Raw genomic sequence first — 12331 nt, 5'->3', positions numbered from 1 at the left:
AGGAACTTTTGAGAATTTTTTCTAACTTAAATGAATTTTATCTTTCTTGTTTATTGATGTATTTAAACATTAGTATATTTAATCAATTGAACAATAAAGTCCATGTAATTGTGAATTGTATTTGTGGTTTAAAGGTTTGCTATAATACTTCACTACAACATAACAATAGTATGATCGTGTCAGAAGAACCTTGCATTTTATTTTTTGTATCTTATGTTGATTCTGAAATATAAAAAAATGCACCTTGATTTGATTTACTTTAACTATTTTTAAACGTTTCCACATATGAGAAATATAATAGCACAACATGCACCACAATCAAAGACACCCCTAGCAATGAGGTTAAGAAAGTTTCATGGAAATATTTTTCCTTTTTATTTGTATTTCAATTTTCAGTAATAAATAAACTACAAAATTAGTTCTCATTGGGGTACTACGATAGAAAGATAAATTAATCACTCATAATAGAATAATCATAATGGTTTATAGCCAAGAAACGAGATGAAGCTTAACTACATAGAATTCGATCTAGCTATTTCAAGACATATGAGGTAAACTGTCTAGTATAACTAGTTGATATCTAAGTGATTGTGTGAGATACATCTGATTATTACCTTAATTGTTATTAACTTAAATCAACATGCTTCCTTCATATCAATTTTTATATTTACATCAGTACATGCTTAGAAATAAATGGCAAATACTTCGCAATTGAAAAGAATTAAAATAGAAATAATTACAAAAGTAATGCCCAAATGCTTAGATCCAATTGGGTGACATTTTATTCTTGTATGTTCTAACACTAGTGTTAAGACTGGTTCATTAAGTTAATAATAATGAATCGATTTATCATGATTCTGATTACAGCGTATAGGGTTCTCACTAGCATATGTTTGTAATGTTGTTGAGAATGTGCTGATTTTAGCTTAAACGATAATAACATTAAAATCTTGTTACCTTGCTCAAATATAATTGGCTAACTGCATTATACTAGCGCTAATAAAGCATTAGTTAAGATCAATGACTAATTATGCCAAGTTAGAAACTGTACTGATTCTCTACTTTATTGTTTTAAATCATAGAAGTTTAAATAATTGAAACACAGAACGTTTTGTTGAAACAAATCACAAGCCAAAATGATAAGAATCTTCGCCAAAGCTAAAATGAAATACTAGAAGTTGAATTCCAAAGCCAATTTTCCTGACACAGTTACTTACTATAGAGTGCTTGCAAGTAAATAAATACTTCAACTGAGGCAAATATTTTTTCATAAAATAATACTTTGGTATCACAGTGGTATTTTGATTTCTTACCAACAGGTATTAACGCTGTTATAACATGTATTTGATTGATATTACAACAGGTAGATTTGATAGTACCTAATTAATTTCATAAAGAAGCATACAGTAGCTTCTGAAACATATATATTTCACTATCGCCGAGATATGTGTTTAATTCATCACATTTCTTGGACTAGCCAATAAAAATCACCAAAAACTCTTCTGAATTTGTGAAAAAAAAGCTTACTTAATTTGAGCTTATTTGATACTTCTCCCTTTAGGGAATCTTACCTCGAGTGGGAAATCCACTAGGTTTATTGGAGTTTTAAATATTACATTTGATTTTGAAATATGTTCAGAGAACCTCAACACTGTCTTGCTTGTCGCCTGTAGGATGTGATTGGTCTTTAATCGTCATGGTAAGAACTCAGTAGCGTTTCAGTAAAAAAAAAAAAAAAAGCCCAAATTAGCAGGTTGCATGTATCGGCTTTACCTTAAGCATGACCTTTATCTGTTTCATTAAACACTGTATCATTAAATCTCTATTATGTCTCAAAATCTTATCCGTATCGATATATGCAATGATGATAATCAAAATACAAAAAGCCTTCAATCGTCCTTGATAAACATCATTGAAAATATCGCTTACGGAATGAAACAAGCCTCTCACTTTACCCTTGAGAGTAGTTATTGTAACTCATCAACTGTCTGAGATTAGTAATCAGAACGCTGATAATATAGTACCTTGCTTTGGTGGTGTATTACTGGCTGAGTTGTGAAACGAATAATTACGAAAATTTGAAAAACAATACTATCAATCTTATCGTCACGCGAGCCACAGTTTATCAAGGTTATATTTGATTAGACTCTTTCATTTGCGTTCATTGTTTTGACATAAAAACTTGTTCGAATATCTCCTTAACTGCTTCATTTTTGTACTGTTTTGATAATTAAATATTAACAATTTCAATTACAAGCACTATTAAGAAAATATTATTTCCGAAATTTCACAATCATTTATTTATTTTCATATTATCTTTCATTTTTCATTTCAAGTTATGAATTGTAAGGGTAAAATTTTCTGCTAGGTTTCCACAAAATCATTTGCTTAATTATCAATACTTGGTTCGGTCCGGCATGGCCAGGTGTTCAGGGCACTCGGCTCGCAATTTGAGGGTCGCGGGTTCGAATCCCCGTTACACCAAACATGCTTGTCTTGCTTGGGAGCGTTATTATGTGACGGACAATCCCATTATTCGTTGATAAAAGAGTAGCCCAAGAGTTGGCAGTGGGTGGTGATGACTAGCTGCTTTCCCTCTAGTCTTACACTGCTAAATTAGTGACGGTTAGCGCAGATAGCCTTCGTGTAACTTTGCGCGAAATTCAAAACAAAACTCACAAATCAATGGTTGGTTCATAAATAACATTTCAAGTAAGTTATGCCTGTAATGTAAACATGATAGGTATTATTTTTCATTATAATATTTGCATTGAAGATTTTCAAGATTTGTGGGTTATTTTTTTTAGAAGCGACTCATTGTCCATATTGTTAGGTTGTTTACAAGAAATGTTACCCACTGACGAGGAACCCACTTGAGGTCATTTGCTGTTTGCGCGTGAATTGCTACATTTTTTTACATGTTAATTCCCTAAACCTTCCACGTGAGGAGGTTATGCAGTTTATACAAACACTTGATTTCAGAAAACACGAGTCACATGTCATTATTAGAAACTCAATGTAATAAAATAATGTGCTGATATATGTAATTATTGCACACATTTAACATTTTTTAGTTTGCCTTTTTGCCTAGCCATCAATATCAAAAACCCTAAAACCATTTTGTCTGACGTAATGCTTCTTATAGCAAGAGAAAGTTTCAAAGTCTTTAATTAACACAGCGGTTTTGTATTAATGTTGAGTAATAGAATACCTTCCACAGGCGTCAGAGTGTTAGTGAATGTGTTATTGAAAATATTACTGGAACCTGTGGTTAATAGCATTGTTTTATCCAGAAATATAAAGTATATAGTTTAAATTATTAAGTGTTAGCGAATGTGTTATTGGATAGATTACTGGAACCTGTGTTTAATAGCATTGTTTTATCCAGAAATATAAAGTATATAATTCAAATCATTAGAGTTAGTGTTTTGTATTGTTCTTTACTCTACATTATAATAATAGTCTTCTCATCTGCTAGATAAGAGCTGGTTTTCTTGGCTTACTAACATTCTAAGGAAGCATTCTTCCCGGGAATAGTGAATGACGCGGAAAACTGGATTACAACAAATTCGTCTAGACAGCAATATTTTATTCGACTTCAGAACCTTTTAGTGTTTGATCCAATACATCCCTGGTTGCATCTTGGGTAGGTGAACTCATATATCACTAGTGTGATTCTCAGTGGATGTTATTTGTCTTTAAAGTTGAAGAACCCTTTTAACTTATACTCTTGTTTTAAAGACACATTTTAACTACATTGTGAATGTAGCCGTTTGATAATAGTAGCAGTTTTTTTTCGGGACGTCTAACATAATAACAAATGGGGTATTGAGCTTTTCTGATTTGGTGTGGATTATTCCGTTTAGGAATGTCAAAATAAAACAGTTTCTTCTAAGCATTCTCGACTTCTGTTTCAAAAAGCTTTTAATTTCCCGGTGTCTTAAAAGCTCTGTATAATAGTGTTTTAACCAAATTTTCATTGAAAAATTAAGGGAGTGAAATTTTCAAAATTTGAATAAAGACCAGTGATAGTGGCTGTACGATACACTTTAGTGGTAAGTATACCCTGGTTATTTAAGACATGAATATCTAAGAAAGAAAGTTTTTTATTTTATTGATTTTAATCAGTAAACTTTATATCGAGATGTTAAAACCTAAAAAAATCGTTAATTGACTCAACATTGTTAAACACCACAAAAATATCACCCACATTTTCCTTGGAAACATGGGAAAAGGTTATCAAATTAGGGGCAAAGCAGGAGCCCATAGCCGCTCCATTAATGATCAACCTGTTCATAGATTTTACCGCTAAATATAAAATGTTATTGTTTCGTCGTAAAAAGTAAAAATAGTTTAAAATTCGTACAATTTCATTTTCAGCAAACACATGGTTAGAACAACAAATAATGATTCCGTCTGGAGGTATATTTATAAAAAATAAAAAAATACTCGATACCATAACTAGCTGACTCCTCATCCAGTGAATCAGAAGTAAACTTGAAGGTTTATAATGCTAAAACTGGGTTTTCATACTCGCGGTGGGCACAGCACAGTTAACCCTGTGCGTAACTTTGTGCTTAACAATAAACAAACAAACTACAAATAGTACAATAAATATCATCACTAAACTCTGTCTGCTTTAGACTACTGACAAATTCAAAAGTATGCTTAACAAAATATTCATTCTGTACAAACTATTTCTCAAGCAGGACCAAAACCATGATTATTGGTGCCTGAAAGTCCTTGTTTGCGAACCTTAGGGAGTCCTTACAAAACCCCACACTGTCATCTTGTTGGTTGGATCTTTTGGTAAATGTCTCCCTCTATGGTGTCGTCTTTTTAACTTTAAAAGGTGTCTTTTAATTTTCGCTTACGTTGTTGTTGTGGGATCCCTCCTGATTTCTACAAATTTAATTAGAATACTTTTCACTCTGTTGATTCAATAAATTTTATTTAAATCACAACCTCATTACATTTTCAATATAGTGATTATTGTGTTTTACAATATCTAAAGTTTCCAAAGCTTGGATTTTATCATTGCCTAAAGTACTGTTCTTCTTTTCTGGGCCTAAAATTTTGTAATATCCCCAGGGCACAAACAGCACTTGAATCTTGGACAATTGTTGTAAAAAGTTTCATAACCTAGAAAATAATACTCTTCAGTGACTTTCTTAAGAGGAATAGAAAACTGTAATCATTTGACTAGGAACCTTTTACTATCATCACAAACCTATACAATGGGTTATTTGACTAGGAACCTTTTACTATCATTACAAACCTATACAATAAGTTATTTGACTAGGAACCTTTTACTATCATCACAAACCTATACAATGGGTTATTTGACTAGGAACCTTTTACTATCATCACAAACCTATACAATGGGTTATTTGACTAGGAACCTTTTACTATCATCACAAACCTATACAATGGGTTATTTGACTAGGAACCTTTTACTATCATCACAAACCTATACAATGGGTTATCTTTGTTTTGCCCACAGAGGGTATTGAAATTTAGTTTTTAGGGTTATAAGCCCTCGAGCCACAGAGAGGCCCATGAGAGGTTCATGGTGATTCTGCAGGATATTTATTTGTTTGTTTATAGCTACATAATGGGCTATCTGTGCTGTACCAACCACGGGTATTGAAATCCAGTTTTTAGTGTTATAAGTTTCAGGCTTTCGGGGGGATTGCAGCAGATAAAGGAAGTATCAGAATCCTGAAGAACTTATACTGGAGTTAACAAGAAGCAGTTCGAATTGACGAAGAACTAAGCAATTGGTTTGTGGTTGAAATAGGAGTACGACATGTTTCATTAGTTTTTCAATACATAGAATTCACCAGGCGATTACAATATATTTAATAATAAATGTATTGTTTCATGTTAGTTTCAACTGATTATTTTGTCACGTCGTCAGTGCCGAGTATATTATTACAGAGGAGTTAAAGCAAGTCATGAAAATATGAAACCAAATTCACACTCAAAGCCTGTGTATATAAAACAGTTTTATAATATATTATTCTATGTGAGCTAGTTTTGATTAGAACATACCTTTCATGGTGCAAAGAGTCAATGTCGATATCTTCAGATTGTCAGTCGGATTCTGTCTCCCAATCATAATCTGTACTTGATTTTACTACTAACCATTGACTAGCCCATCAGAATCAATCAGTGCATGCGCGCGCCTTGAAATGGTGAAAAGGGTGGGTGTATTTCAATTGAATAAGAATGTTAATTATGTTGGATATTCTAAAGCAGATACGTACTCAGTCTACCAAGTTCTATTAATTTTAGGTCGATTAGTTGATTAACTTCACTTAAAAAACTAGTTGACTAGTAAACTTCAGTGGTTATTTCAGTACTAGCTGTTAACTATATTATTTTATTTATACGCAGAGATGCTCTGGAGAGAGTTAATTACTGATACAGTTGGAATCAAGGATAACGGAAACTGAATATGTAATAATACGCTGTTATACTGTTTATGCTGCGTTTATGGGTGATTCCGAGGAAAAGATATAACGGTTATTTGGCAAGCTTGTTGACAAAGGTTAAAATAATTTAATGTTAACAAAACTGAAACAATAGCAATTTCACAATCTGAAAAGGCTTGGAACAAGTAGCGGAGTTCACTTATCTGGAGATAAATAACATTAGTGATGAAAATTGTAGAAAAGATGAAAAGTGGAGAAATTAGAATGGCAAAAACGTCATTGTTCGATCTCTAGGAATTGCTTAGGTGATATTTCTGACTAGAATTGAAGAAAATAATGTTACATATAATGTTACTATAATGTTACATATATTCCGTCCTAATCTATGGGGTGAAAATGTGGATTCAGTTTGCTAGAACAAAAGACACTTGTAAGTATTTGAAAAGCGATGTTGTAGAAGAACGATAAACACCATCTTCACTGAAAGAATAATTAATGAAGAAATACTTAAATGCGCATAAACGAAAAAAACTGCAAGACAGTAGGAAACTGCGCTACTTTGGGGCATAAAAATTAGATTTTAATGAAGGTTGGCAGATATTTTGATGGGTAAAATCGAAATAAGAAGAGCGAAGGGTAGGCTGAGACTCGCTGGTCTCGATAACATTAAAAATGGATTGGAGATTAGAAGCTTGAATTGGAAAAGTTGATGCAGACAGTGAGAGGTATAGAACAATAGAGAACTATCGACCCTCGGAATTAGGGAGGACATTATGATTGATTGATAATGATATCTTCACGAGATTACAAGAGAAGAAATATTTTTTTTTTACTGTTGTTGTTTCTTCAAGACATCTGATGACTATTTGTCGTATCACCCAGACCATAGTACATTATCTATCAAAACACTTGTTTCTTCTTAAAGTATTTTTCGATCACGCGCATTATTAGTATTATCTTATTTAACAGACCATAACATGCATTATCACCATTTATCTAAGTTCACCTGACGTCGCCTTCTCAAAGCTTTTAGCTGTGAGCACATCTCTCTTCAGAGTCACAAAGCATCGTAGAAGAAGCTTTAAGAACCACGTCAGCTAACTCGATAAAGTTTGATATTTAAATTAATTATGTTTAAGATGGAAATTAGCAAGAGCATGGAACCTAATAACACAAATATTAACACAGATATTACATCTGTTGACATGGAAGCTAATACGAGCATGAAAAAACAAGATGTACACTATGCTCTTCACTGGAAAATGTTTTTGGCTTCTGGTGTTGCATTAATTGGAGCTGTTGGAATGGGGATGGTGATAGGATTTACGGCCCCTGCTCTCCCTAAGATGATAATTCCCAGTAGCCCAGTCATATTAACAGAAGACCAAGGAACTTGGTTTGCTAGCCTTATGGCTGTTGGCGCTCTTGTTGGTGGTTTGACGGCAGGTGAGTAAACTCATCCTTGTAGTAACTATGTCACGATAATGTTCTTTAATATAATTTCTTATGTCATTAAATGTTTTATATATCATGATTTGAACACACCTATATAACAACTGATTTTTCAACATTGGTGATGATAATACGTTTTCAGCATACATTAAATTAGGATTTAATTTCAATCTTTTTGACACCTCTTTCAGTGTGTCGGCATACTGGTTTTGGCAGGAATGACTACTGGTGGATATTATAATCTTTTTATGCTACAACATGACTTTGTGAGTGCTATACTACAGAGAGATACATTTTTACAATTATTGGCTTTAGTTATTAACAGACCCCCCAGTGGCACAGCGGTATGTCTGTGGATTTGTACCGCTAGAAACCGGGTTTCAATACCCGTGGTGGACAGAACCCAGATAGCCCATTGTGTTGCCTTGTGCTTAATAACAAACAACAACAACAATAGTTAGTAACAGTAATTGTGTTTTGTCATAGCTATAATATAGAAAGCTTTCATTATCCCTGAATTATTTAGAGCAACGTACAATTTCTTTTTTCTAACTCTTGAAAAAAACGTTTCTATATCTCATCTTTCCCAAATAATAACCAGAAACTTTCATCCAACATGGCATATTCCATTAATTATGCTACAGGGTTCTGAAAGGAGCAATCATGAATAGGAATATGTTGTTTTTTAATGTTGTCTGTTTCATGAAGACAAAATGTTTGGCTAAAACGGTTTTGTTTGCATAGGAATAGACATTTTTAATGGGACTAACTTCTAATAAGCATAATAACTTAATATTCCTTTCTAATTTACAGGCCCTGTATCAGAAATTCTGGGAAGGAAAAAAGCGCTCATCCTAATGAACATTCCCTTCATCCTTGGCTGGCTTCTGATTGTGCTTGCTAATGGAATTTCCATGTTATACGTGGGACGCTTGTTGACAGGTATATGTACTGGAATGGTATCTGTAACAGCTCCGATGTATGTCGTCGAAATCTCAACTCCAAATATCAGAGGTATGCTGGGAACCTCCTTTCAAGTATTTGTTACTATTGGTATCCTGGCAGCGATGACTCTTGGAGTTTACCTTTCTTGGACATGGCTTGCAGTGACATCTGCCATTCTGCAAGCCACGGCAATGGTCTCCATGATTCCTATACCTGAATCTCCTAGCTGGCTTATGAATAGAGGAAGGAAAGAAGAAGCGGTTCAAGCTATTTATTTTTTTCAAGGCAAAAGAGGTGTCGATGCTGAAAAACAATGCGAAGAAATTATAAAAAACGTCGAAAGTGACCAAACAGGACGAATAGCACTATCTGATTTTAAACAAGAGCATTACTGGAAACCTGCGCTTCTGTCTATTGGATTAATGTTCTTCCAACAGCTCTCAGGCATCAATGCTATTTTGTTCTATACTGTAGAAATTTTCAGAGAAGCTGGAAGCTCCCTCGATGAGAGTTTGAGTACAATTTTGGTCGCTGTGGTAATGGTTTTATTCACCATTCTCGGAAGTTTTCTTGTCGACAGAGCAGGACGTAGAATCTTACTTTTAATTTCTGGAGTGGGAACTGCAACCAGTCTCTTCTGTTTGGGTCTGTCCTCTGGTGTTCTTGTCCACAAAATTGAATCATTCGAAACCCGTTTTGGCTGGATACCACTAGTTTGTCTGCTAGTATATATAAGTACTTTTGCTGTTGGATTCGGCCCTCTTCCGTGGTTTATGACGGCAGAAATGGTTCCCCAAAGAGCTCGAAGTATTGTTAATGGTATAGTCGTTTGTTTTAACTGGACGTTTGTCTTCATGGTCACTAAAACTTTTGACATATTTCTTCATGGCCTAAATCAGCATGGTACTTATTGGTTATTTGCTGCCATGTGTGCTCTCAGTTGTTTATTCACTTTATTCCTTCTTCCGGAAACCAAAGGCAAATCATTAGAACAAATACAGAAATACTTTCTTGGCATTAAAGGTACAATACCCACTTCTTCATCGCAAATTGAACTTATTGAATAAAAACGTTTTCTGTTTATGGAAATGCGTAGGAGAAACGTATCTTTGTTTAATACATGAACAAGTACTGATAATGGTTTAAAGGAAGTGAATATCATGAAGAAAACCTTCAAGATCAACTAAATATTTCATCAAATAACTTTTCGGCGTAAAAACAAGAAGAATACAGAACTGATTTTGTTTACTTAAGTTAGGATGAAATTTCTTACCTAATGAAGATCTCACTTTTATTCATAAGAGGAAAGATTAAGCAAAACACAATTTGATTTTGCATTTCACAGTCAACTGGTATTTGGTATGTATTGCCGTTGGGGAATTGGTTGACGTCAGTCCAAGTGACTGATCCTTTCCATTTGGCTGAATCTTTAGTGAAACCTTACGATGGACGATTTTACAGAAATCAAGTAGGACCCCTGAGGAGGTTAATATTACGATAAATCTGCATCCTGAGAATAAGTTACTCGTAGACGCACGTCTAATAAACTAAAATATTACAAAATCGTTTCTAATTATCATAATATTTTGCATTTTAGTGATACGAAATGCCAAGTGAAACGAATGACAAATGTTAAGTAAAAACATTCACAGGTTAAACACGATGTTTGTAGATTTTAAATGTTCAATGGAGAGTTGTAAAGTAAAAATAGTTTGAACTTTAACATACTGCTTTTAACATAAATACTGGACAAACATCTTTAGTCCATATATGTATTTCACATTGAGTCAGCTCATTGCTGTTATTGTTAAACAAATACTCTTTACAGAATAAACTTATTAATCGTTTAATTATTTGAGTAATAGTTATGTATAATATATATATATATATTAATGTACCTAAATAAAATTTATTGGATTGGTGTATATTGTTCTTTTTTATTAGCAGGAGAGACATATAAAAGTGTTTTGATTAGCATGACAGACATATAAAAGTGTTTTGATTAGCACGAGAGACATATAAAAGTGTTTTGGTTAGCATGAGAGACATATAAAAGTGTTTTGATTAGCATGACAGACATAAAAGTGTTTTGATTAGCACGAGAGACATATAAAAGTGTTTTGGTTAGCACGAGAGACACGTAAAAGTGTTTTGGTTAGAATGAGAGACACGTAAAAGTGTTTTGCTTAGCATGACAGACACGTAAAAGTGTTTTGATTAGCACAAGAGACATAAAAGTGTTTTGATTTGTCACACATTTATACTTTCAGGGCTAATGATGGTCTCTTACTTAAACTTATTTCATTATAGAACACTATTTTCTTTCCAGTTTTCTTGCCCTTGGTTTATCAAAAATTGTTAATTTAAAAAGTGGGAATAGAGATCTTCAAAACTCACAGAAACAAAATACCTAGTTTGAAGTGAAAATGCACTCGTAAAAAAGTAAACAAACCAGCTTAAGGTTTGAGATATAGTGTTTATATTATTTCCTCAAGCTATAAATCCCTATTTGACTCACCTGGATATTACAGCGTTTGGACATAGGAGCTCAGTAGGATGGCAGAACAATAATAAATAATAATAAAGAACGAATTGGCGATCCCTTTTATGAACCACTGTTGTAATTCATAATAATGCCCAATTTAGTTTGACTTATGGTAGCTTCTGTCCTTTCCATTTTTAAATGACAATATAAATTTATCAAGCCACACTATGTTATATATTAAATATTTTTACAATGCTAAGATCCGGGGTTCGGTTCCCCGCGGTGGATACAGCAGATAACCCAATGTGGCTTTGCTTTACAAAAACAAATAATATTAAACATATAAAAACCAGTTGTTTAATAGGTTTATTTGAATAACACAGATCTGATTACGTACTATAATATTATTTAAATTATAATATATATAGTAGTTAATGTATAACATAGCACATTTGTAGTTTTCATTTCTATAGTAACGTCACAACTATTCTGAATTACTTTGCAATAATTCTTAGTTTTTCTACGTTAAGTTTTATCAACGTCTTTACACGAATTTCTAACATATATACACACACTGTAACGTATAATAAAGATATATGGTTGATTAAGGCAGAAAAATCAAGCACTGTCAAACATATACGTTTCCTACAGAATATTTTTCTACAATTCTCAACGCAGCACAAGTGATATTAAACATGTGAAACTGATAAAAATCTTACACTATGAAAGTAATAAATTACAACCATAATAAATAATGGTTTTCACTTAGTCTAGCAAAGCGCGCACCATAATTGCGAAGTTTTGTATTTCAGTTTGGAGATCACTACAGACAGGCTACTTTATACTGAAAAGTAAAGATAATAGAAATCGCAGTTGTCCATGAAAATGTCCACAGTAAACACATACCAACTACTGTCTGAGCTTCCTAAAGATTATTCATACTTATTTGTACATTTTTCTTTCTTCACCAAAATTTGAATTTTCAGTGAAGAAAAGAAAGAAATATTGAACG

At 33.1% G+C, this 12331-nt stretch overlaps 1 protein-coding gene across 1 annotated transcript; it reads left to right on the top strand.

The window, feature by feature from the left end:
* The first annotated feature begins 7496 nt into the window (after positions 1-7496).
* On the top strand, positions 7497-10514 carry LOC106468926 (facilitated trehalose transporter Tret1-like). Its single transcript, XM_013929381.2, has 2 exons — positions 7497-7883; positions 8703-10514. The coding sequence occupies exons 1-2, from the start codon at positions 7568-7570 to the stop codon at positions 9899-9901; spliced, it is 1515 nt and encodes a 504-aa protein (XP_013784835.1). The 5' UTR covers positions 7497-7567; the 3' UTR covers positions 9902-10514.
* Positions 10515-12331: the final 1817 nt, after the last annotated feature.

Source organism: Limulus polyphemus, unplaced genomic scaffold, assembly GCF_000517525.1.
Source record: "Limulus polyphemus unplaced genomic scaffold, Limulus_polyphemus-2.1.2 Scaffold93, whole genome shotgun sequence".
NCBI lineage: Eukaryota > Metazoa > Arthropoda > Merostomata > Xiphosura > Limulidae > Limulus > Limulus polyphemus.
This window is presented reverse-complemented; position numbering and strand designations above follow the sequence as displayed.